The sequence below is a fragment of the Pteropus alecto genome, unplaced genomic scaffold (genome assembly GCF_000325575.1).
Source record: "Pteropus alecto unplaced genomic scaffold, ASM32557v1 scaffold20, whole genome shotgun sequence".
NCBI classification, from domain to species: Eukaryota; Metazoa; Chordata; class Mammalia; order Chiroptera; family Pteropodidae; genus Pteropus; species Pteropus alecto.
This window is the reverse complement of record NW_006436298.1, coordinates 23620814-23648406: the sequence shown is the minus strand read 5'-3', so window position 1 is coordinate 23648406 and position 27593 is coordinate 23620814. Positions and strand designations below refer to the sequence as shown.

Genomic DNA, 27593 nt, shown 5'->3' with positions numbered 1-27593 from the left:
CTGTGAAAAGGAAGTGCTCTTTATCGTTGTTCTCATTACTTAGGTTAGAGAAGTTGTGACATTCTCAAAGTAATTCAGCTTCTAAGTGATAGAACTGAGATAAAAAAAAAAAAACCTGGAGTTTTTCATTTCAAACTTACAATATCATGTTGCTTGGGAAACTAAGGAATTATTTTAGATAGGCATAGATTGGAACAAGACATTCCTAGTCTGAGCGAAACCTTGATCCAAACACAGATTACATTCTCTATTGAAGCCACCATTTTCTATGCACCAAGAGCCCATTTTTTCCTGGGCTTTGCCTTCCATGTGTGCTCCAGCCTGATTCCCTCATTCTTCAGCCTCTTCCCCAATGTCCATATGTCTGGGTACAGACACACACACACATACACACTCTCTCTGTCTCTGTCTCTCTGTCTCTCTTTCTCTTTCTCAAACATACAGTTTTTGCACTGTAGTGTCAGAACTATAATCCGTCCAGTATTATTATTAACTAACCTTTGCTGCTGAGCAACTTTTGAGTAACATGGATATTTTAACTGTAATTTGGGTGGGTCTTTTGGTTCCTCACGAATCTCTGGTATGTCACATGTTGCACTTTCAACATCAAGTAGACTATTGTGAGGTAGATTTCCAGAGCCTGACCTAGTGAGCATAGGTTCTTTAGGACCAAATCAGCTCCAAGGATTTCAGGGACTTAACCCAATTTTACTTGTCTTGTGATATATTTTGTACATTCATCATTTAGAATGTGACAGTAGAAAGACCTTCTGTTGCAAAAATGGTCTATATCTAGTTCTCATTTAATACCTGCCTAAAAGCAAATAGACATGGAAAACTAAGGCTTCTGTGTATCTTTCTGTACATTTTAGAAGTGCTCAGGCCATATTTTGAGCAAACAGAGCAGCTAAGAAATATTCTACTTTTCATGTTTTGAAATGCTGACTGGATAAAGATTACACATGACAAGTTATTTACAGCTTTATTTATACATAGTGGATTCTCTGTTGGAATCATAGGGAAGAAGATATGATAATTGCTTTGTGTAGTTCACAGAATGAAATCGCAAACTGAGATGTTTTGAATCTAGTTTATACTGTAACCATTTCTAGGAAACCATATTTAAACGGCAGTGGTTATCATGAAGTATACAACATGTCAACTGTGTCCCAATTCATATCAGTGAAAACCTTCCACTTTATTCCCTATAACCTAACCTCCATCAGATAATACTCAATAAACTATGTGGAGTGCACATATTAATATATATCAAATATATCAAACGGCTTGCTGGCTGCATTTTCAGTAGTGTTTATCTGTGGTCATGCAGGTTATAACTCTGAATTCTCATTAGGAAAACTAAATTGAGGATTTGTAATGTTTCTGATTTAGTTTTACCAGCTGTGCCACAGCCATGGAAAATAACTCAGAAGGGTAAAAATCTAACAATGAATAAGAGTGCCACAGACAAATGGCTTTTGCTTCATGCTTACCTTCTTTGCATCTGCTGCTATATGGTTTAGGGTCTCAGATAGTAATTAGCAGTCTCCTAACATATATTATCACTTCAATGAATTGCAACATGTATATTTAGGTTATCTCATATGAAATAAGAATATGATTATTAATCGATATGTAATATTGGGAATCTTGAAAATAATTCTTTAAAATGTGGATCTTTTCTCCTCTTGTCTTTTACTTATTTATTTGTAAATTTGACAAATATCCATTGAGCTCCAAATATGCCAGACGTTGTGCTATGGACAGATACGCTACCAGTCCTCATGGAGATCAAAGTCGAAAAGGAGAATCTGTTATTAAACATGGTAGAGTACTTAGATCTTTTAAAAAGCCTTGTTGAGATATAGTTGACATATAGCGTTATGTAAGTTTAAGGTGTACAGTATGCTGATTTGATGTATTGTAAAATGATTATCACAATAAGGTTAGTTAACACATCTATCACCTCACATAGCTTCCGTGTGTGTGGTAAGAACCTCTAAGGTCTGCTCTCATAACAACTTTCAAATATACGATACAGTGTTGTTAACTATAATCATCAAGCTGTGCATTAGATCCCCAGAACTTTAAAATATGAATCTTGAAAATGACTCATGCCAAAAATATTTTATAATTTCACTTTCATTAAAACAGTCACAACGAAATAATTGCATAAATTGTTCTGTTTAGAACTCAGACAGTTTGGGACCAATGAAAAATAACCTAACAGTTTATGTTTAGAATAAATACTGAATTGTCAGAGGGATAGAGTAGAAAATGCAAGAAGTCCCATGTAGCTAGTTAATTAGTTGTGGAATTGCTAGCAAAGATGGAATCTCTCATTATGAACATTTTTCTTTAATTTCTGCTACAGGATGGTGTATAAGTTGTTAGTGAAACTGTGCACAAACTTGTGGGATTTCACAGATAAATTCCTGAATGTAAATAAACAGCCATTACAAATACTTTTTTTTTTTTATAACAGTATTATAATTATCAGTCTAGGATTTACATATTTTATTTGTGGCTCTTTGGCACTTTGATTTGGCAGCTAGAGAGTAAGCCCCCACTCAGGTCAACCATGCCATTTGACTCACCACTGTACTCTAGCATCTTACACACTGCCTACCCTGTAGAACAAGATATGTCTCTTGAAGGAATATAGACACATTTTATTTATGTAGAATTTATAGCATTTTAAGTTACCTATTCACATAAGAAAAATAACAATTACTTGCATGTTAAGTGAAAATACTTTCCCAGTCAAAAATAGTCTCATATTCTAGTTATTGCTGATACGGAACCTCACACCTTTGAGAAGCAATAATATTGCTAATAGTAGCAATGATCAGCTATATACACCTTCTATAATATTAATTCTCAACCACTATTATATGAGCGACATTTTATAAATGAGGAAACAGAAGATTTTGGATATTAAATGATCTTGTCCCTGGCCCAGAGCTATTTTAAATGGTGAAGCTGGGACACATTTACAACAATTAAAAAATATAAGCCAACATATGTTGAGCACTTAATTATGCATCAGGCACTGTACTAAATGTTTTACATTTAAATGTACTATAACACTATGAAGGCAGTATGATTTATCATTTCCCTTTTACAAATGTAGAAAATGAGGCACAGAGAAGTTAGGTAATTTGTCAAGGACACATGGCTAGTTAATGGTAGAGCCAGAGTGTCCTTCCTTTTACACCACTCCACCTACAGATAGGGCAGCATTAATTTAAGACCATTTGGAACATTTATAGTTTAAAAAAATTACTTTCAGTATTTTCTGCTACACTCTGCTGACTGTGAAAATGCCTTAAATTTTAAAGATAATTATAAAATGTACCTCTGAATGGAAATCGATGTTTGCTTGTGGGTAGCAAGTCACTTGGATTCCTTAATCAGAGGAATATTCAGTCTCATTTTATTCTTGTCATGAATTTAGTCTATGTATAATTTCATTAACAGTTATCGATTGACTAAATTAATTTAATTTTTTCCATTGTATTTAGTGTATTTTTTTTTCTTTTAGTCTTTAGGAGTAGTGAGTTCTTTTTTTTTTTTTTTTTTTTTTTTTTACTGTTCATGGGCACCTTGGGAAAAACCATCTATTTTAATTTAAATGCAGAATTAGATTTTAATAAATCATAAATAATTTTATATTATTACTGTTTACTGGAGTGCCATTTGTAGAGTATGGCTTCCGGATATTAACTGTGACATAATTTCATATTTAAAAGGGTTAAGTTTTTCACTTAAAGTTGTATTTTGAATTATATTAAATGTAATTTATAGCTATTTTATGTATTTATGTATTTTCTCTGATTGTGCAGGGTCCAGGAGAAGAGATTCTGACCTTGTAAATGTCACATATTTACAGTTTAAGAAGGAATTTAAAGTTTTGAAACTATCCGGAGATATTTTTTTGTAATTAGATGATAAAGAACTAAACCTCAATAGTAGGTTTAGCTAAATTCAATTCAGCAACATTAGGTACCTGTATGTACTGTAAGGTATTCTGTTTGGTGACATGAGAGATATAATGATGGAAAAACTTAATACCTCTATCCTGGGGCTTGTAATCTGTTAGCTGACCCAGACAAAATACATAAATAACTATAATGCAAGGCAGGCTTTGATAAGTACTGTAGTATAGGCAACAAAGTGCAGTGGGAAATCAAGATAGAGATTAATCCCAACTGGAAGGATCAAGGAAGTGCTCATGGAGTAGGTAGGACTGAGTAGAGCTTAATTTATTGCTTTCATTCATTCTAGACTGTCTTCTGAAGATTGATGTCTATTTCCTTGAGCTCTTTAATTTTGTTGCCAATTTGGATAAACATGGCACAAATCCAGCAGGGAGGTCCAGATGAAAAAGAAAAGACCACAGCACTGAAAGGTACATACTTAATTTGCTTTTTCAGGATATTTTCATTGTGCCTAACCTTTGTTAGGTATAGGAATAGGACTTTTTAGGTGACCTGCCATTAATTTCAAATTTAACATAAGAATAGCATTTAATCTACTTCTAATTATTCCTATCCCTCACAATAACTATCTCATCTGAGATGTAGTCTGTACTCAGTACATAAATCATAGAATCATGTAATTTTACAGCTGTAAGAATTCTTAATGCTTTTCTTATTTAAGTCCTTATATTTAATGGTAAAATTAACACTGTAGGTTCTGGAGTCAGGACTAGTGCCCTTACCATGTTTTTGTTGATATGAATGTCATATTAGGTTTAGGATAATGATCTGCCTAATCCTGTATTCTTTGTGGCATTGGCACTAGGGACATTTTATGAGAGGCTCACCATGTTAGCATCTCAGAAGGAATCTGCTTTAGACATTCTTCGGGAATTTTGAGTTCTAGATTTTTTTTTTTTTAATCTGCTGTCTAAAATAAGATTTTTTTCATTATCATATATTTCAGTCTAACTGTCTAGTAACTTGCCAAAAATCCAGTTATTTAAGTAACTTGTGCAAGGTCTCAGTTACTTTGTTTGGTGGTGGAAAAAATATCTTATGGGCTATGGCCACTTCTCTGAATCTCTAGCTGCTGTCCTACCCTACTGTGCCAGGCTGGATGATAAAGATACCTTAAGAATCTCTTCTTGTTAAAAGATACCTTCTTTTTTCTCTTCTCAGGAAAGCCTAAAGCATGTATAAGATAAGGCAACTGGTTCCTTAACTCAATTTGCCTCACCTTGTCCCTGCTTTTAGAGTAAATGATCTATCAAAGGAATGTTACTGGCCCTTACTTACAAAAATGGAAAATGACTAAGAGCATGCTGAGGATTAGGGTGGTATCAGAAGGGATGATAAAGAGGGCAGATTCTGGTTATGTTTTGAAGGAAGAGATAACATGACTTGCTGTTGGATTAGACATGAGAATTCAGAGAAGCAACTAAGATAACTTTGAAGTTTCTTGGCCTAAATAGCTCTAAGATAGGTGCCATTAATTAGATTAAGAAAAGTGTGGGAAAATCAGGTTGTAGTGGTGCTGGTGGAAAGCAAGAGTTAGGTTTTAGATGTAGTAAATATTAAACTGAGATGTCCTTAAACGTGAAGGTGGGGAAATTGAGTTTGGAGTTTCGGAAAACATTTGGGTTAAAGATGATAGTTTGAGGAATCATTAGCACAGAGATAATACTTAACATTATGGTCATAACTGGCTATATACCAGGAATGTCCGTGTAACTAGAAAAGAGGGGAAATATGAATATTGAGCCCTGGAGCATCTCAACCTTAGGGTCAGAAAGATGAGAAACCAGCAAATAAGGCTGAAAATGAATTTCAAGTAAGATAGACTGAGAACCAGAAGCAAGAGAATGATGCTGGACACCAAATGAAGAAAATAGGAGTTATTCAGTCATGGCGATGAGTCAGGTTAGATAAAGACTGAGAATTTACTTTTGAGTTTGAAGGTGTGGAGGTCAGTTTTGATCTTCACAAAGAGCTGTTTCAGTGAATTGCTCAAAATGAAAACCATCTTGGAAAACTTGAACAGAGAATGGGAAGAGAATTGGAGACAGCTGTAGACAACAATATGGAAGGTTTTACTACATTTTGTGTGCTGCTGGGAATGACCACTCCACTCAGAAAAATGGTTAATTTTGGAGAGAGGACAGGAATGTCTGTGAGTTTCTATCTAAATAGATTTGCTGAGTTTTCTCCTAGATTTTGTGTATCTTTAACCTTACTTGATAATATTAAAATTTGGTCTCAAGTTATTTTACATTTTACACTTCCACAAGCAGCATATAAGAGTTCAGAATGATTTTAAGGATTTTGGAGGTGACTTTAAAAGAATATGAATAGGGTCTAAAGGTAGGACTCTCTGGATTCAAACTCAGGTTTTTCCACTTACCGTGAACCAGTGGCTTAACTGAAACTTTTTCTTCATTAGTACAATATGAATAAGAAGACTTTGCACATATGAGCTTGGAATGATTAATGAAGGAGTTGAATTGGAAATACTAGAAAATAAAATGTAAATGCGTAGGAAAGTATATTTTAGAACCAATTGGCAAACTGAATAAAACTTTACATCTAAGACAGTCCTGTTTATCAATTTTTTCTATTATAGATTATGTTTTTGGTGTAATGTCTAGAAACTCTTTGCCTAACCCTAGTTCATGAAGATTTTCTCCTGTTTTCTTTTAAAAGTTTTCTAGTTTTAGATTTTACATTTAAAATAATCATGCATTTTGAGTTAATTTTTTTAATAAGATATGAGACTTAGGTCAAGGTTTATTATTTATTTTTTGTCTATTGATGCCCAGTGTGTTAGCACCATTTGTGAAAAAGACTGTCTTTTCATCATTGAATTACTTCTTCACCTTTATCAAAAATGAAGTGGGCATATTCGGGTGGGCTTGTTTTGGGGCTCTTTTTTATTCCATGGATCTGTGTCTGTCTCTTCTCCAGTACCATACTCTCTTGATTACCGTATAGTAAGTCTTAAAATTGAATACAATGATTCTTTCTACCTCATTTTTTAAAAATTGTTTAGCTATTCTAGGTCCTTTGCCTTTTCATGTAAATTTTAGAGTAAAGTAGTTTATATCTGCAAAAAAAATTTTACTTAGATTTTGATTAAGAATTATATTTAAACCTATAGATGTATGTGGGGAGAATGGACCTCTTTGCTATATTGAGCCTTCTATGAACATCATGTGTCTCTCATTTATTTAGATCTTTGGTTTCCCTCACAGTACTTTGTAATTTTCAGTATATAACTCTTATATACTTGTTATTAGATTTATTTGTAAGTTTTAATTTTTTAGAGTGATGTAAGTTGTATTGAATTTTTAATTTCAATTGCCACGTGTTTACTGATAATTTATGGGAATACAATCAAGTTTTATTATATCTTATGCTGACGTTACTTATTAGTTCTAGGAGTTGTTTTGATAGATTCCTTGGGATTTTCTATGTAGACCATCATGTCATTTGCAAATTAGACAGTTTTATTTATTTCTTTCCAATCTATATGCCTTTTATTTCTTGTTTTTTTCATGCTGGCTAGGCCTTCTAATACTATGTTGAGTAAGAATAGTGAGAGTGGACACTCTTTTCTTGTTTGTTAGCAGTAATAGTAAGTGGTACCACTCCTGTTTTTACCTCTTAATTTCTAGAGTTGTGAATATTGGCCCTGACAGGTGGCAGGGGAAAGAGGCTGACTGGTTTTCATAGAATGGGTCATCCTATCCACTTGATATTAAAATCTTCCTCTCTTGAGGTCACCTTTTATTGAACATTCACTTAAGACACAAATATCTTCACTTTTTTTGTCCATTCGGAGATGTCTGTTCAAATGCCTCTTTTCCAAATTTTCTTGTCACCAGTTTTCCAATCATGTTCTTTCCTGGTCCCTGACTATCCAGCTAAACCATTGGCCACAGCCATGAATCATTATATAATCACACGTCTGGCCCAATCTCTTTCCACACAAACTAAACAGCCAGGTGCACTGCTCTCAGTTCTGCTTGCTGGAAGGATTTCTCTTCACTGCTATCTGTCAGGGATGTCCCGGAAAGGGGCTATAGTGCTTCAGCTGTCCACTTTTGGGTGGTGCTTGAATATCATGCAGAACTATCTATAAACCAGACCCAAGTTTTCTCTTCCTCTGTCATCTGATGGTAGGAACTCCCCATGAGGCCTTAAGTGCATGCCAATAGATAGAAGGCGGTGTAGTAGGAGTGAAGACCTTAGGCATTTAAACCACTTCTTCATGTAACTTACTTTTGCCTTCAGGGCCTGCTCTGTCCTGATCACATATAAACCACTTCTATTTGATGATGGAGTACTGTTGTACACACCCAACTTTGTGACTTAGTAGGTCAAATAACACCCAGTGCATGGTGGGCAGCTAAGATTACATGGTAACTTGGTAGCCCATGATTAAGCATTTAGTCTCTGCTAAGTCCCGGTAGCAGACTAAGAGCTGTTTCTCAAAAGGAGAGTAGTTATCTGCAGTGGATGGCAGGGCTTTGCTATAAAATCCTGAAGGCCTATACTGTGAGTCACCTGTAGGGGCCTGCCTAAGATTCCAGACAGCATCCCTATCTGCCACTGACACCAGTGGATCTGATGGATCATATGGCCCAAGCAGCAGAGCAGCTCTCACAGCTGCAGAGCCTTTCTTATTCTGGTACCATATAAAAGTAGTAGCATTTTGGGTAAATGGGCTAGAGTAATACACTCAAATGGGGACTGTGTTGCCTCTAACATCCAAAGAAACCCACTAGGCATTGTGCCTATTTTTAGTTGTAGGTGAGGCCAGTTGCAACAATTTAGCCTTCACATTAGAAGAGATATCTTGACATAACCCACATCATTGGACCCCTAGCAATTATAGTGGAGTAGAAAGCCCTTGAATTTTTGTCAGATTTATTTCCTACCCTCTAATGCACAAATATCTTACCAATATGTCTAGAGTAGTTGTTACTCCTTGCTTACTAAGTTTAATCAGTATAATGTCATCAATATAATGGACCAGAATGATACCGTGTTGAAGGGAAAGGTGATCAAGATCAAGTGAACTAAATTATGACAGGACTGGAGAGTCAATATATTCCTGAGATAGGACAGTGAAGGTATATTGCTGGCCTTGCCAGCTGAAAGCAAACTGCTTCTAGTTGGTTTTATTGACAGTGATGGGGAAAAAGGCATTTGCCAGATCAATAGCTATATACCAGGTACCAGGGGATGTATTAATTTGCTCAAGCAATGAAACTATGTCTGGTATAGCAGCTGCATTTGAAGTCACCACCTGGTTAAGCTTAATGATAATCCATTGTCGTTCTCCAAGTTCCATCTGTCTTCTGGACAGGCCAGATAGGTGAATTGAATGGAAATGTGATGGGAATCACCATTCCTGTAACTTTCAATTCTTTGATGGTGGCGTTAATCTCTGCAGTCCATCCAGTAATGCTGTATTTCTTTTGTTTTACCATATTCTTAGGTAGAGGCAGTTCTAGGGACTTTCACTTGGCCTTTCCTACAATAGCCCTCATTCCATAGGTCAGGGCACCAATGTGAGGATTCTGCCAGTTTCTGCAATATCTATTCTAATTATACATTCTGGAACTGGAGAAATAACCACAGAGTGGGTTCAGGGACCACTGTAAAATGGATCTGAGCTAAAATGCCATTGAACACCTATCTTCCATAAGCCTCTACTCTGACTGGTAAACCTCAGTAACCTTTTGGGTCTCCTTTCTGTCATTTCAGAGCCAGTGTCCACAAGTCCATGAAAGATCTGATAATTTCTTTTTTCCCAGTGCAGTTACTCTGGTAAAAGGCTATAGGTCCCTGTCATTTCAGAGCCAGTGTCCACAAGTCCATGAAAGATCTGATAATTTCTTTTTTCCCAGTGCAGTTACTCTGGTAAAAGGCTATAGGTCCCTTTGGGGAAAGATGGGAGAAAGATTAATAGTATAATTCTTGGCAGTGTACCTGGATCATTCCTTATGGGGACTTGGCCTCTCCAAAGAGGCTCTGGTTCTGTACCCTGGCTTAAATCTGAGAATTGACTGTGACTCTGTTTTTATGATTCAGGTTAGACTTTTGTTCATTCGACCTAGAACTTTTCTGCTTATACATACCAAGTAAGAATTTAGCAAGCCTCCTATCTCACTTCTAGAAACATTATGTTTAAGTAGCCAGTGCCATTGGTCTGTGCAAGTCAGACTCTTCTGATTGCTGCTTTAACTCTACTGTCCATTAGGGTAACCATGCCCACGTTGCCTTTGCCAGTTGGATGACTGCTGCCACTTGGCTGCTCCACCCCAGGATCCAGTGACTCACATTGCATTTAGGTTTCTTAATTCAATGACTTTAATTTCCCCTATAAGGTTTAGCATGAGAGAAGATCCACATAAAGCTCTTCATGGATGTCAGGGTTCTCACAAATGTATTTCTCATAGTAGTGGGCAAAGGAATGTCTTCTGGACTCCCTCATTGTGGGTAAGTAGATCTTCAGTGACAAATCCACTCTAACATTCCTATCTTCCTAAACCTTTGAATCCCTTCTTTTACATTAAGCCAAAGCAAAGTCACTCACTGTGGGCCACCTTTTAGTCTGTTTCAGACAGCCAAACTGTTAGAGCCCTTTCTAACTCCCCAAGCTTATCAATAAATACAGAAGCTCTACTTAGTGAGCCTTTATCAATAAATTCGACCTGATTGTTTCTTCCACCATTATCTTACATCCTTAATATCTAGTCCTACATATGTTCTCTGGATTTCTTTTGGTATAAATTTTTGTTCTCTTCAGACCTTCAGTGGATCAGATGAAGTTCATTCATATGGAGGCGGGCTGGGGAGGAGGTGAGGCAGTCTGCTTTATTCAGTCTACAGATTCAAATGTTAATCTCGTCCAGAAACACCTTCACAGACACACCCAGGATAATGTTTAAGCAAATATATGGGCACCCCATGACCCAGTCAAATAGACACGTAAAATTACCCACCACACCATTCTTGGGTTGTTTCCATCTTTCAACTATTGTGAATAATGCCTCTGTGAACGTGGGTATGTAAATACCTGTTCGAGTCTCTATTTTCAATTATTTGGGGTATCAAATGGTGTTTCTATCTAGTTATCATATATGCTTATTTGAAGTTTAGAATTCTAGTGTAGGTTATATGGGTTCAATTGTACTGTATTTTATAGGCGATTGAAGGGATTTTCAATGGAAATATTTTATTATACTAGATTTGTACCTTTGTTCAGTTGCTTTGGAACCCAGTCTCTGTGTCAATTGCAGCTATACAGTATTGCTTTCTTTTTACGAAGCAGAAAAATAATCTGACAATTCCTTTCCGCATGTTTTCTTAATGCTAATGAAATAAAAAAATATCTATGTCTGCTTTTCTAGTTGACAGAAGTTTGAGGAATGCCTGTTTATTGTTCATCTTATCATTCAAAATAACATTTTGATCAAAGCAAAAGCATATTTCTGCATTCATAACTGTTTATTCTTTATAAGGTAATGAACAGAAGGGGCAGAATATTTTAGGGTTGATATGACACATAGAATAAGTATGGTGATTTTGAAAGAGCACCGAGTTAGGTATTGGGAAATACATTATTTTACTAATTGCACTTCACCATTAAGGTATAATTTAAGGGCAAGCCATTTTACCTCTTTGAGCCCATTTCCTTGTCTGAAAGAGAGTGAAGATGATAATACATGGTACTATTTTATGGGTTTGTGATGAGGTAAAGTATGTGAAATCTTTAAAATGACATATAGATATATTAGGTGGCATTTTATGATCTGAGCTTGATAGAGAAAATGACTATTAGGCATAATACATCTGTTTATATATTGGATGGTTTCTGTGTGTTTGATTAAAAAGTTTCCAAGTTTTGAACTATGGAAGATGACTGCGAAGTAAAGGAATCCAATTTTGCCCCAAAACCTCAGTCCATTGGAAGGAGAAAAGTGAGAATCTTCTAGCCACTCCAAGCCAATTTTTGATATCAAAAAATTTATTTTACTCAGTTTTGTAAAGATTTGCATGCTATCTAGAACTTTTCTAATAAATTAGAAATTTGTCAGCATATATCCCCCTTTTCTAGCCTAGTGTGTATATTTATTATCTGACATTTCCATTTTACTAGAGAATTTACAAACTTTTTTTAATGTTGCATGTTGAAGATGATATATATTTTGTGCTAGTTGAGGTTTATTTGAGATAGCGTTTGAAGAGTACCAAACACTGATTTTTTAAATAAGTTTTTTGATGGCTTATTTTTGTGTCCTATAGGGAGAGACTAGACACTGGAAGTAGATAGGCTAACTTTTTCTCTAACAGATTTTGATGAACCATGCAGATGGATTTGTTATATGTCTGTGAGACACGGAAATAAAGTGTTACTTCTGAGATATTTCTTTTGTAGAAAATGAACTTGTTTGCTTTATTATATATCCTAGGAGCTTTTTCTCTTCAGAAACTTGAGTTAGAATGAAAAATCTCAAAACTTAAACTTTTTTAAAAAATACATCTTTTTGGAACTGAACAAATTTGAAGTTTATCTTATTTTTCTGAGTTTCAGTATGACTCTGATGGCATATAGTGAGAATTTTTGCCTCATCCCATAATATGAGCCAAAAGATATCATTAAATGCTTGCTGACAGACTGATTCTAGGGCTGGGGCAGGGAAAATACGAGATAAGCCTGGAGTTTCTTGTAGTAGGAGAAAGTTCTAAAGAAATGCTCAAAAAACAAAAAGATGAGAGCACCTCAAATGGAGATAAGGGCCAGCTGAAAAGAGCTTACAATGGCCAACATTGTAACAATTTAAGCAACAAAGTAAATGATGTAGAATTTGATTGTAACCCAAAATATACAATAAATATCCATGAGTCCATACGTATATAAATAAGTGATTGCATAAATTGGTAAATGGAGGGAGGGACAAATCTTCCATACGGAAGAATTAGAAAGTGTGGGCTAGACTTAGTCAATTCCAAGGAATAGATTATGGAAAGGAAAAAATAGTAATTTCATCGTGACGAAGCGTGGCAAACACTACCTTCACCAACTGATGAAGGAAAGTTAACATCCTCAGTGATGTCCTGTGGATATCATGCTCCCCTTGATGTGATATGGTGAGAAGGGCAGTTCACTTCTGTGGTATTCTTTGAAAAAACTTATAACCCTAGTCTAATCACAAGAAAACAATATCAAATTTAAACTGAGGATCATTCTACAAAATACCTGATTAGTACTCCTCAAAATAGTCATGATCATGGAAAAGAAGCAAAGACTGAAAACTGTAAAAGAAGAGACTGAGAAAACATGCTGACTACATACAGTGTGTTATCCTGAATGGAATCCTGGGACAGAAAGTGTACATTAATAGAAAAACTGATGAGTATTATCCAGGCTTAGGTAATAGTAATGTACTAACATTGGTTTCTTCATTTTGACAAATGTGCCGTGGTAACGTAGGATGGTAATGATAGGAGAATCTAGGTACAGGTTATACAGACATTATCTTACTGTTACACCTTTTCTGTAAATTAAAACGATTCCAAAATAAAATGTTTATTAAAAAAACCTCTTGACAATTTTTTTTGATCATATAGAATAAAACGATGTGAAGAATAAAAACTGCTTTGTGTTAACCAGTTTTCTTTAGTTAGCATGTTTTATTTTAGTATTGTGATTTCCCCCTAAAAATGGAATAATATGGTTGATTGCCACTATTTAGATTTGTTTCTTTATCAATAAACAGTTGTTTCATTTATATGTAAAATTTAGTGACCTTTTAAAAATCATATTTGAAACTTTTAAAACTATAGGAGATTAATAAACTATAAATTAATAGCTCTATATTTTGAAAGGAAGAAGTTAATAAATTACCATAGTGGTACATACAATCTGAGTTTTGATTGTTTTGAGAATTATGATTTTGAAAGTGCTTATGTTATGTTGATGTTGTACTTCATTATAATATAGCACTCTGAGAACTTAAAAGTTTAATAGTATTATCAGGCAACACAAAAAGTTATTCAGTAGAACAAAAGAATACTTAAAATGACTTAAAAATATAATCTTTATTAACTGAAAATTAATATAAGTAAATTTCATTTTTTTTTTTTTTTTTTAGATTTATTATCTAGGATAGATTTAGATGAACTAATGAAAAAAGATGAGCCACCTCTTGATTTTCCTGATACCCTGGAAGGATTTGAATATGCTTTTAATGAAAGTAAGTGGTGTATACTATGTGCAATATGTATTTCACAATGCTAATAGAATCATAGGTCAGATATTATTTGCTACTTTTATTTGTCAGCTAGACTATTTTATGTATTTCTTATGAGAAATAATGTCTTATCCTTTCATGGTGAAATTCTTCACTTAATTAGAAGAACCGAGTTATAATTTGCCATAGTTGTCAAGTCATTTAAACCCATGGACATGCATTAGATTCAGCTTATGTATTTCAGCCTTGAACTTTCAACTCCCTGGTATCCAATTGGAATTCCCAATTAAATTATATAGAAATATGCTACTGTTTCCCATGTTACTTAAAATGAAATGACTGGCAGTGATTATCTGTGAATATTTTAAAGCACAATACTTAGTTTTCTATGATTTTTTTCAGACAACATCCTTATTTTAAAATTTGTTAATTAAGTTCTGAATAAAATAAAATTTGCACTTGACCTTTGGAAGAACATACCATAGATTGCCAGAATGTTTCTGGAACAATGAATTATGATTCATTGTATTAATAACACACTGTTGTACTTGAAAGGTAATGTTGTTACAGGCTAGATAGTGTTTGAGTTGTAGCTTTATATTTGTTGTTCTGCATCAATTAAATTGGCGATCTGTCATCACTATGTTAGTGGATATCCCTTTACAATATCAGTTATACTAGAATATTAAATGAGGTTAAGTAGTAGATATTAGAAACTTTGATGTCTTTTCTAATATTAATTTCACGCTTTTTTAAAAGCATGTCTTCTGCCAAAATATATATGAGTAGTAATATTTGGTTTTAAAAATTTCTTTATATTTTAATTATCAAAATTAAATGAGACCTCACCTACTCAGGACCAGAGAGTGCCATCTAATGGAAGGAAGGGACCTGAGAAAAAATTCCTGGGTTGTCCCAGGCCTCCCCATGTTTTGTCTGTGCCTTTTGATTGCTTGCACTCTTGAGATTATTAGTGAAGTTCTTAATTATCAGTAAAATCTCTGAATTGAGTGAGTCTGACTTGAGAGTCCAAGCCTGTGTTAGCTGACTGCCTCTCTTCAATTTCTGTTTCAAATTCTACCCGTATTTCAAGGCCTACTTGAGAAATCTCACTGAAACCTTCTGAACCTGTTCTAGCCTCTAGGGATCTTTCATTTTTCCAAACTCATTTTAGACTTTATTGTCTACATGAATTGCCTGTGGCAGTATTTAGATTGTCAACTAACTTCAGTCTTGTCTAACTTCCTGAAAAGTCGCTTAACTTTTTAATACTTATGCTTTTACTCCTCAGGTAGCCTCTATGCTTAAGAACTGGGATCATGTTCCTGGCTGTGGCTAGCAAAGATCCTTATATATTGTAGTCTCTCAAATATTGTTCATTTACTTTAGGTTAGAAAATGAAGATCAGAAAGCATAGCATTTTAGTATTCGGGGTCATTCTTTTATAGTATTTGTACATGAATCATACTGATATTTGAAGAAAAAATTATTAAAAAATGAAACTTCTGAGAAAGTTCTTTTAAATTTTTATCAGATATTATTAGTTGTACTTTCCATATTATTATGTAATATACTCTGAATGATAGCGATATTGTTTGTTTATCTTCTAGAGGGACAGTTAAGACACATAAAAACTGGGGAACCATTTGTTTTTAACTACCGAGAAGACTTGCACAGATGGAACCAGAAAAGATACGAAGCCCTAGGAGAGGTATGGTCATATATACAACTTCAACCTTGCCTGTTCCAATTTTAAATGATCCAAATAGAGGTTTTGAAGTTGAAGCAGTCATGTACTCTTTCTACAAAAGATGTTTTTAAAAACATTTTGCTTTTTTTCATTTATTTTTAATGGTTATTTTAGAAATATATTTCAATTTAAAAGTTTATGTTGTTATACAAACATATTTTTCCCATGCCTTAATATTTTGTGGTGAGTCATTGTAAAACAAATTTATGCAAATTTTAATTTAACTTTTTTTAATGTTTTAAGAGGTTGAATCCTCTGCCGTGCCACGAGGAATAAGTATTCTGTTAGGTGCTTATCTTAAGAAAAAAAAAAAAGTTACCCTTGTTAACTTTGTGAGGAGATGGATATATTAATTATCTTGATTTTGATTATCATTCTACAATGATATGTAGATCATATGATCACTTTGTATACTTATTATTCCTTAATAAATTTTTGAAGGTTCATATTTATATGGAGAAAATTGATATTTGGCTAACAAATTGGGTATAACTTATTTACTTATGACTTGATAAAGTATTAGGCCTTGTAATCATTAGGTACTTCACATGATACCACTGGTAGGAGCCTTTGAAAATGTCATATATCATTTAGGTGAATATTTTGTTAAAGCTCGAAGTTTTACTCATTCTGTGTCCTGTTAAGTATTTTTAGTAAAGTGTATATGGACACATTTGTTTAGTGTGATAACCTGACAGCTATTTTACTTTTCTAAGGAAACTCTGACATTTCTCTATGCCTTTTTGGCCCTTTAATGAAGTGATCAAAATGGATTACTTGGTTAAACAATAGCATAAAGAATATATGAAACAGTTTATGTTTGTTGGGAGAAAATTCTCCATAAACTTTTTGGGTTTTTGCATATCTCTGAGCAAAACTATTGCAAGCTTTTGTTCTGGACTATCTTTTCTAGGATTTTTGCATAGAAAACCACCTTGGAAGACAGAGATTGTGTCTTCCTTCAGGGCAAAGGGCAGACATGTTTGCTGTCCAAGGTGCTAAAAATAACACTCTTCGCTTCCTGCACTGGTGGCAAAAAGTGGGCAGGTTTGCTAGCAACCCCCTTATAAGATTGGGTTTCGTAAGTTTGAGGTTCTTCAGCTGTGAAACAGTCTCACTCTGCTCACCCTCTATCCTTGGCCTATCCACATTGCCCGTTTAGAATTTGAAGGTCAAGAGGAACAGATAAAAACATGAAGCTCATGCTGCCTGCTATACTGAGTAATAACAAAGTTTTTTGGCTCTGACCCAGGAGTTTAGTGTCTTCTGGCAGCATCCATGAAACTGTAGCAGGCTAACTTGTTAGCTTACAAGCAGGGTAAAATCTTAGGCCCTTCATAGTTCTTGACATTGTTTTGCAGCATTTATAACTTAAGTATATTTAATTCCCTGAAAATTTCTGCTGCACATAAAAAACGTTTGCCCATTTCTACTTGAGTTCAATAATTACATGCTGCACACTGGTAATATTTTGATTATAGAATATCTATATTATATGGCATTGTTTGTTTGTTTGTTCTAATGGGGCTCATATTTTACTCTTTTTCCAAAGATATGTACACTTGTTAACTTGGATAGGTGTTCTCCAAATAAACCTTATTCTTTTTCACATCTGCATCTTTTTCACTCTCAATTTCTATCCTCCAATATCTATATAAAAATCTAACTAGTGTTTCTTATTAGATAATCCCATGTATAGGTGACGCCTTTCCCCTGGATCTCCTACCTAATTACTGGACATAAGGGAGGGTCACAGATTTATTTTTGGTGGACCATAGTCCATGATAATCAAAATATTTTGAGTTTTCACTTTCATGATTTTATATAGAGAGAGAAAAAATATTTTGCATTATCAAGGTTCCCACTTCTTGTGCCTGCAATCTCATTTGTATTCATTATCACATTGGCCCCAAGTGATCACACAAAATCACAGGATTTAAATTTCTATTCAATGTTTTTCAAATTTAGATCAATGGATCCCTGAACTTCAAATACCAATTCCTTTTATTCTCCCAGCATATTGATCAATAGTAAACTTATCTTTCTAGCATAAAACTTAGCACAACAGAAGACCCAGAGGTTGGAGAGGAAAGTCTGGTTGTTATAGCATTTGTTGTATACCTTCTTGCATCTCATGTCTTTTTTAAAATACTTGTTTTCATTGCTAATTTCACTGTTGAAGGTTGATTATTAATTGAATTTCATTTCCTACATTTTAGGAGTGAGATGTATAAGTTCTAGTTATATACGAATAATGACACAATTTTCACTGTGTTGAATTTGTTTATGGTTCATTATAGTGGGATTTAACGCATATGTGGACCTGTCTTTTTATATTCTTAATTTCTATTTCTGAGCTATGCCTTCAAGTTTCAAGTTAGATTTAACCAACCTACTATTTTTCATTCACACATTGTACTTCTACACTCTTTTCTTTCTTCGAAATATCCTTTCTTCCTGTTCATGATACCCCTGCCTCTACCTGCCTTCAGATTTTGGCTCAGATGTCTCCTCCTTTAGGAAGCCTTCCCTCATCTCCTCTGCTACAATCTTCCTCTCTTCTCAATTTCCTTTATTCTCATTATCTTTCCCTCCTATCTCGTTTTCTTCCAAAAATGGTTTAAGGTGATTTAAAGATAAATGCCAATTAGTAAGATTAAAAATTAAAAAATATGATAAAGGAAGGAAATTTAACTTTGTGTCGTAAACACATAATGCAATATACATGTGACATATTATTGATTACACTTGAAACCTATATAATTTTATTAACCAATGTCATCCCAATAAATATCATAAAAAAGTGTATTAAAGTAAGGAAAAAATGAGTAAATGGAATAAAAAAAAGAAAATGATGTTAAGTAAACTAAAGGTGTGAGTTTGGTTTATTTTTCTTAAGGTGTAAGTTATTACTTATAATATTTTTTTTAATGCATGTCTTTGAGAAATTTGAGGAAACTTTCTGTGTCCTCATGATATTTGTCAAATAATAAGTGAGTGTCATACAAATATATAAATTGTTTACTATAAATTCTGGATTCATGAATTTTAGGGAATTTCTTAATGTTAGGAATTTATACATAAAGACATGTAATTTTTTATTGGAAGAAAGGAAAACGATGTGTTAGTGATAATTTTCCAGTTACTAAAGCTAAATAATTTTTTTATTGTTTTATTCTAAATCCTTTTTAAGTTCTACAAATTTTAGACTATTAAAGCTTTGCTGATTAAATTTACTTGTTAAAAATATATTTGTGATACATTCTATTGGAAAATTTTTAACTTTCAGAGTCAAACTCTGACTTATGTCACTATAACTAAGAAAATGTAACTTCTTACGTAAGTGTTCACAGTTCCTAGAAAACAAATAAACCTTTGTATTTAACTCTTGCAAATAATTTCGTACATTGATTGCCAATACGATCTCTAGTTCTATTAAGTGAGAACCTGTGGAAAGCATATCCCTATGCCCTGGACATTGAAGCACTGAAAAACCACCTCTTCTTAGGTGGATAGGGCAGAATTCAGAAGATAGTTCATATTTTAGTATATTGCCTGGGCACCTGCTTTAATAAATGGCTTTTGATATGCTTAGGATTGAAGTTTTAAGGAAACAGATTTTGATGTTAGCCAGCAATTTAAAACAAAACCCCTTCTGTTTTTATAGTGTTCTCCTACTAAATACTGAGTTTTGTCTTCAGCTGAGAGCTACTATATCTGTTTTACAACTCCTGTTTTAGTTTATGTTTATTTCTCTCTTAAGGAGATTATTACAGCAGTCATTCAGCAGAAATTGTTTTTAAGACTTGCTCCTGAAATTATCTATCATTTCTATGTAAATTAAACTTATTGTGTAAGTAAAATAAACTGAGATGTCAGTTTGTTTTTAGAATTCAGCGCCATAACTACACAAAAGAATACTCTTTACTTTCACTGTTATGTCTTTATAGTTCAACAACTGTTTTTGCTAGTATGTGTGTGTGTATGTACTATGAACATATAGCTTCATAAAAACATATAGCCTTTAATAAGTTTGTATAATTTCTCTAAATTTAGAAAGAAGTATCTTTCTTATTGGAAGAATAAGACTCAATTTAAGGAGGTGGAAAAATGATATAAAAGGGTAATTTTCAAAATAGAAGTCATATATTTATATGAATCAAATGCTAGGGAATAATGTTTCTAGTAGACTCAGTAAGAAAGACTAGAAAAACTATTATGTTATGTAGAGAGCTGGATCTGAGCTTGACCCATGGCCGAAGCATTGTCAAAGCCATGCTTGACTGTGTTATAATCTGCCAAGGAAAGAGAAGCAAAACAGTGAACAGACAGCTGCTTGTAGTTTAACATAGATAACCCAGTACAGACAGGCCTTGGGAAATTATTGCTGCCAGCAAGTTTCAGGTCCTGAGAAGAAGATTCCCAACCCTTCCTTGACCTTCAAAAGTATATAATAAACATGCTGAGCTTGCCTCGGGGTCACTATATCTGAGCAGAGTGCAGTGTCCCACCTGGCCCCAGCTTTTGTATATACTGTTTCTGTGTTTTTCTCCATCATTCCATCACCCCCTTTCGGGTATATTAACCCTCTAGCTGTGTAGGTTGCCGCAATGTTACATAGTAATAGAATGGTAAAATTTCAGCATGTAACATAAAATTTTCTCAACTCTTTCATGTCAATACTGAATTACTATTAAATGGAGAATTTATAATCCAACAGAAATTCTAATGAAAGAGATTTGATTTTCTTGCCTGATTTGGGTCTTGGCATTTCCTTAAATATTTACCTTGATTATCTCTTTAAGAATTAATAAATTTGCAGTGTGCTTAATAAGAGAATAGTAGTGATTAGGTAGTCCTACCAGCTTGGCTCTTCATGGATAGACTCACACTTAACAAAAAAAAATTAAGGGCCTGATATTTTTTCCTGGACCTTGATGAGGAATCTGGATCAGTAATATGTCTTGTAAAATAGGAAATTACCAAAAATATTATATTTTAAAAGGTGAGATTTATTAAAAAATATAGGCCAGTGATGTCTTAAAGTTTTTTTTCAGTGGCCATATTCAGGTATTTGAAATAGGAGCAACTTAAAGTAAGGAACAATAATATAAATTATGTTTGTTTTAATATTCAAATATTTAAATATAATATGATTATTTGTATGTAATATCTTCATGTTATATGAGATTCACGCATCTTATATTGTGACAGAAACAAAGAACTGGCCATCAGGAGATCTGGATCTAGTTCTGGCTCAGTCACTATCTGTGTGACTTTAGAAAGACCTTTCTGAGCCTCTGGTATGAAATATGGATAAAATTACCTGTGCTGTTGTGAGAAATAAGTAAGATGTATACGTGTGGTATTTTATATTCTTTAATGTGCCAAGAAAATGTTAAGAGCATGGAGTGAAAATAGAATGGCACTGTTTAAGTTTTCTAATTTACCTTTATTATTAATACTATGAAGCTTTAATTCATAGTATTTCTGTCTCTTTGTCAGTTTATCATTACTAACATGAAATTTACCTTTCTACGGTGGAGACAAAAAGAAATGACCATTGGCACAGAGTTGGTCAGCAATCTCCTTGCCTTCCATCTCTCTCTAGTAGCCATTCCTACAAGTATTAGTCATTAGAATGGTATTAGTCATTAGAAATCTTAGAATTGAAGAAATAGTCATTGAAATAATGAGAAAACCCGATTGAGAAAAACTATAAGCCTCTGAAAATCAATATGACATTGACGTATAAATAGACACACAGACCAATTGAACAGAATACAAAGTTCAGAAACACATTAAAAGTTCAAATACACATGGAAATATAGTTTATGTTATCTGTAATCATAAATCATTGAAAGAAAAGGGACTTTAAATAATGGGTAGATAATAATACATAAGAATATAAAATTTGACTGTACATCACAATATATCTACATCAGAATGAACTCCAAATTGATCAGAGATCCAAATGCAAAAAAGAAAAAAATGAAATAAGACCTTTCAATCCAATAGCACTGATTATAGTTTTGAAATAGCAACCCAGAATCAATGATTGTGGTTTTGAAATACTACTTCCTATTAAAGCAACCTGAATTCTTTAGAGAAATGTTAGATTCCATTCTGTGACAAGAAACGAATGACAAGAGCCTGGAATATTTTGTCAGATAGCAAGGAAGCTGCCAAAGACTACTAGCTCTTCTAAAACTTTGAAAAGAAAAAGCCAAAATAAAAACAACAACAACAAAAACAAAAACAAAACGCACCAATGGGCAATAGACATGAATAAGCAGTTCAGGGAAAAAATGCAAATAGTCTTTAAACATAGGAAAAAATGTTTAAACCTCACTCATAATAAGAGACATGTTAATGAAGACTGTTCCGAAATAACATTTCTCACCTGTCAGGTTGACAAAAATCTATAAACTTGACAGCACACTCAGTAGATGAAGCTGTAGAGAGAGAGAACCTCTCATATGTTGCTGGTGGGAATGTAAAATAGTATAATCCCGTTAGAGGGAAAATTGCCAATACTTACAAAATTATAGATGCATTTTCCCTTTTGTGTGAGAAAGGGGAAAGAAATGTATATATTTGTTGTTTGTTTACTTTTTGGAAAAAAATTGGAAAGATAAGCTCAAAACTAATGTTTATCTTTGGGTTTGTAGAGAAATGAGATGAAGGGATGACATTGAGAAATCTCTAATACTTTTTTGTTTAGTTTTGATTTTTAAACCATATACATATTTTAATATGTTAGGCAGGGAAAGCATACATAAATTGAGAAGAAGCCGAAGTTAATGAGCCTAAGCATATATCTAGTTTGTAACAAAACCAAATGGAAAAAAGAATTATTTCAGATGTCTTTTGGTTTAGTACTTTGTACTGTCTTTGCTGAATTTTTCCTAAACATAAGAAGAATGGCTAATGAAATGTTAAAATTAACTCAGTGGTTTTATTGTAAATAGTGATATTAGTATAATTTTGATACTATTTTATAAATATTAAATATTAAAAAAGTAAATATAATTGTGAACTATAATATTCAGGAGTAGGAAAAAGAGATACAAAATATAACATCAAAGCAGTTAGGAAAACCCCTGTAGAGTGACATAAATTTTGGACTATTATTACAAACTCATTTTTTAATTAAATTTATTGGAGTCACATTGGTAATAAAATGATAAAGATTTCAAGTGTACAATTCAGTAATACATCATGTGTATATTGCATTGTGTAGTCACCATCCTAAGTCAAATATTCTTCCATCACCATATATTTGACCCTATTTACCGTTATGTACTTCCCTTCCTACCCCTTTTTCCTCTGGTAACCACTAAACTGTTGTCTGTGTCTATGAGTTTTTCTTTGTTTGTCTTCTTTGTTTGTTGCTTTCAGTTTTATATCCCACATATGCGAGAAATCATATGGTTCTCAAATTTTCCATCTATTTTGACTTATTTCACTTAGCATGATTATTTCAAGGTCCCTCCATGTTGTTACAAATGGCATTATGTTTTAAAAATACATTTCCTACCCAATGGAAAGGCCTGGAAATAGTAATTCTCTAGTAGCAATGAGTACACTTAGTGGTAGGATCTTGGTTCCTAAGTGCATTGCCTAGTAAAAGGAGCCAGCTCCTTGGAGAAAAAACTGATTCCAGATTTGGAACTAGGAAAATATGAGCCTACTTTATCATGTTTTGATGGAAAGCAAACAATCTAATGGAAATATATGAAAAGGACAGAGGAACCAATTTAGAAGGGCTTCTTTTAGGCAAAATTGGGACAACTTGAGGATAAAACAGAATTAAGGTTCTAGTGATTATAAAACATTTAATAAAAAGACATGATTCCATAATACTTTTAAAATACTAGTTGCCATCATCAGATGAAAATTAGCTGAAAACTGGTAATCAAATGAAAAGAATGAATAGCTAGCCTTTTAATAAGGAACGATAATTCATTTGCTGGTGAGGAAGAATACTGGCTAGTATAAGTAAAAATTTGATAGAATTTAAAAAATCGCCTTTTTGCCACCTGTAGTAGGCATAATTCTAAACATGTTCCCCCCAAGATTCCCATTTCCTGCTTATTAAATCAAATGCTAATTTAGGTGCTGCTGTGAAGGGACTTTGCAGATGTAATTAAGGTTACTAATCAGCTGACCTTAAAAGAGGGATTATCCTGGATTATCTGGGCGGACTCAGTGCCATTACATGAACCATTAAAAATAAAAGAGAAAGGCTGAAGAATCAGTCACAGAGATTCCCCAGAAGAGGAAGAGAGATGCAGCAGGAGAAAAGCCAAAGATTCTAAGCAGGAGAAGGATTCAGCACACCCTTACTGGCTCTTGAGATGCAGGGCCCACATTCAGGAACCAGAGAGAGGCCTGAGGGAGCTAAGGGCGTCCCCTGACTAACAGCCAGCAAGGAAATGGGGATCTCAGTCCTACACTCTCAATGGACTGGATTTTTTCAACAACCTGAATGAGTTTGGAAGTGGACTCTTTCCAGAGTCTCCTGATAAAAGTCTAGTCTGCTGACATCTTAATTTTGACCTTATAAAACTTGAGGCAGAGAAAGCAGTGGAACCAACTCAGTAATCCAGTAATTGTGAGATGCTAAAGTATATTGTTTAAAGCTGTTAAGTTTGTGATAATTTGTTACATTAGTAATAGAAAACTAATAAACAACCCCTTCTTGAAATAATTAATTTAGATGAGAATCATCAAAGGATGCTAATTTTATTAAGTGAAAGAATTTGAGAATATTTGAACAATATATGTATATAGTACCAAAGTGTTAACTCACATATTTTTTTTTTTTGTAATTGTAAAGGGGAAAATATGTACCTTAAAAAAGAGATGTAGCTGTCAGCACTTACACCTCAGTAAACAAAGTTACCATCAGTAGTAGTAGAACAATCTGACATCATGTGTCTTCTGATGTGATGTAATTTGAAGTATACAGCATTAACTGTGAATATTGTTGTATATGTTGAATCTGACTCTATTCAGACCTTTTTCACAAAGTACAGGGAATAGAGGAAAAAAGTAGATAACATCAAAAGGACATAATTAAACGAATCCAGATTATGTGAAGGACAATTGACCTGGTCTGATCAAAAAGTGAATGACATTAAAATGTTAAAAAGATCTATGTGTTAGAGGCAGGTGAAACTATCATATATGAAAATAGACAAGGAGACATAGCATCAAATTCAGTGTGTGGACATTGGTGGGATTATGGTTCAAAAAATAATATAACAAAAAACTCTACACTTTTTATGAACAGTTGAGGAATTCTTAATTTTTTAAGGTGTGATAATGGTATTATGGATATGTAGGAAAATATCCTTATTCTTAGGTGATGTATGTGAAATAGGGAGAAAGTCGTGATGCCTGCAGGTTATTTTTAAATGCTTCTTAAGAAAGCGCAGGGAAAAACCTCACAAAAATGAAAAGAATACATGGCAAAATATTAAGTTGTTACAGCAAGGTGGAAGATGTAACGGTGTTTATTGTACTGTTTTACAACTTTCTGTATGTTTGAAAAGTTTCACAATTAAATATTGGGGAAAAAGAAGAGAATTATGACAGGAAACTTGAAGGAGCTCCTCGTATATCAGTGGTGCTTGTTCACTAGCAGGCTTCACTTTAGTGTTCTAGAACAGCACCATTTTATTTGTATCATCAGTTTCTCAATGACTTTCGGATAAGTTCAGCCTACTTCGTATAGCCTATATGGCAGAGCTGATCTTTGTAGCTTTATTTTTCATAAATGCTCAAGCCATTTATGAACTTTGCGAGTTATTTGAAATTTATTTTCTCACAGCCTTGATACGACCTCTCTTTTGCATGAAACACTTCTTCCCTCCTAATCTGTTTAGCTGCTATTTGTCATCAGGGAATAACTTAAATATTACTACTAATAAGACCTTCTTTCATCCAAGATTAGGTTAGATTCTCAGAGATTGCGACTTTGTTTTTTCTTGGGTTTAATGTCTAACTCTCTGACATGCTTCTTTCTAAACCGTAAGCTAAATGAAGTCAGAGTCACTGTTTATTTTGTTTACAACATTATTCCTGGTGCCCAGCACAGGACCAGCACTCAATATTTTTTGATTGACTATTGAATAAAATGACAATATGATGTATTTCTTTTTCAGTATTGTTATGGGATTTTAAGGACTTTTTTCTGTTGCGACTTGAGATGTGTATTTGTTGTGTAAGATGCTAGGGTTTGGCATTACGGTGGTAATAAATCTACTTTTTAAAAATCTGCACTGGGCGTACAAATCTAACAGAGAAAATTATCCATGAAATCCAAAGATTGTGAGACTGAAAGGTAAAGTATAATGTGTTCCTACATTTATATAAACTGGAAGAGAGAAGACTCCAGAGAACTTAATCATAGTTTATAGATCCCTTCAAGGTAACACTATAAATGAAGGGAGGGAATGATTTTATTCTGTGAAGATCGTGGGAAGGCAGCAGTTGCCTGAAGCTAAGGAAGGAAAAGTTTAAGCTGAAGATTCAGAAAAAAGTTCTCTGAATGGACAATGGAACAGCCTTAGAAACACTCAAATCTGTGAACTTCGAAGGTGCCATATTCAAAAAATAATTAGCTGTAGCCTTAGGGAAGTACTGCTTTCTCTTGTGACATTCTGAAGAATTGATCATACTTCATTTATTTTATATTCAGAATTTAACCTATGCTGCATGGCTTTTAAAGTTTTCTGTACAGATTTTAGATAGGACTAAATAGAACAAGAAAAAGATAAATGACTTGCCTAAGAACATTTAGTGTGTTATTATTAGATCCTATATTCATAGTTCTTACTCATACTGCTTTACGATATCGTACATTGGAAAGTTTTATCCAACAGTATATTTATGAGGAATTTCTTAGTATCTTAGATGTAGTATTATGATAATACAATACACAATTTTTATTTTAATAATTATATTTTTAAAAACATTTAGGCCAAACCGTTCCTCATAATGCTCTAAATCAGTTTTTAGAACATGGTAAATACTTTCTATGAATTAAGTTGAGCATTTAGGAAGGTCATCACTCTTTTTCTCTTCAAAGTAATTTTAGTAAATTCTATAGTTTATTAAAGGATAATTTAAGGAGTATAGCATCTACAATTCGATTTAAGATTCTGATTTTTAAGGGTTCTCCAAGAAAACCTAGCTGATTTGTTATTTTAAAGTTATATAGATAATATGCTGCATTTTCTGATTTGGAAATAATTGATTAATTGGTACAAATGCCTACATTGATATGCCCTCTGCTGTTAGTCTGTTTGCCATACTGTAAACATTGTTTATTGTTATCTTGAAACATTGTCTGTGCCATTTCTTTCACCGGATCTGCTCTTCTTTCTGTCACACAAATTGTATCCTCTGTCTTCTTCAAAATTCCTCTTTTTTTAATTTTTTTTATTTTATTTTTGCATATTGGGAAAGGTAGTGGGACTCTCTGGCACACTCTCCTTTTTGCATTCTTTGCTCTTCTAAGTAATTGCCATTTTATGAGACTCTTTTTGGTGAACAGATTGTTCTCTAAAGTATTTAATAAAAGCCTAT

The 27593-nt window shown here is 33.6% G+C and overlaps 1 protein-coding gene across 6 annotated transcripts in view; it reads left to right on the top strand.

Annotated features, from left to right (window-relative positions):
- Positions 1 to 27593, top strand: part of FAM172A (family with sequence similarity 172 member A) — a 360652-nt gene that overhangs the window by 24438 nt on the left and 308621 nt on the right. For 4 of the 6 annotated variants that reach the window (XM_006913219.3, XM_015590523.2, XM_025047743.1 and 1 more), the window contains exons 2-4: positions 4288 to 4411; positions 14147 to 14248; positions 15856 to 15956. In XM_006913219.3, coding sequence (XP_006913281.1) covers positions 4306 to 4411; positions 14147 to 14248; positions 15856 to 15956 — 309 coding nt within the window. In that variant the 5' untranslated portion in view covers positions 4288 to 4305. The remainder of the gene's footprint in view (positions 1 to 4287; positions 4412 to 14146; positions 14249 to 15855; positions 15957 to 27593) is intronic. The other 2 variants (XM_015590525.2, XM_015590524.2) reach the window with 1 other exon arrangement.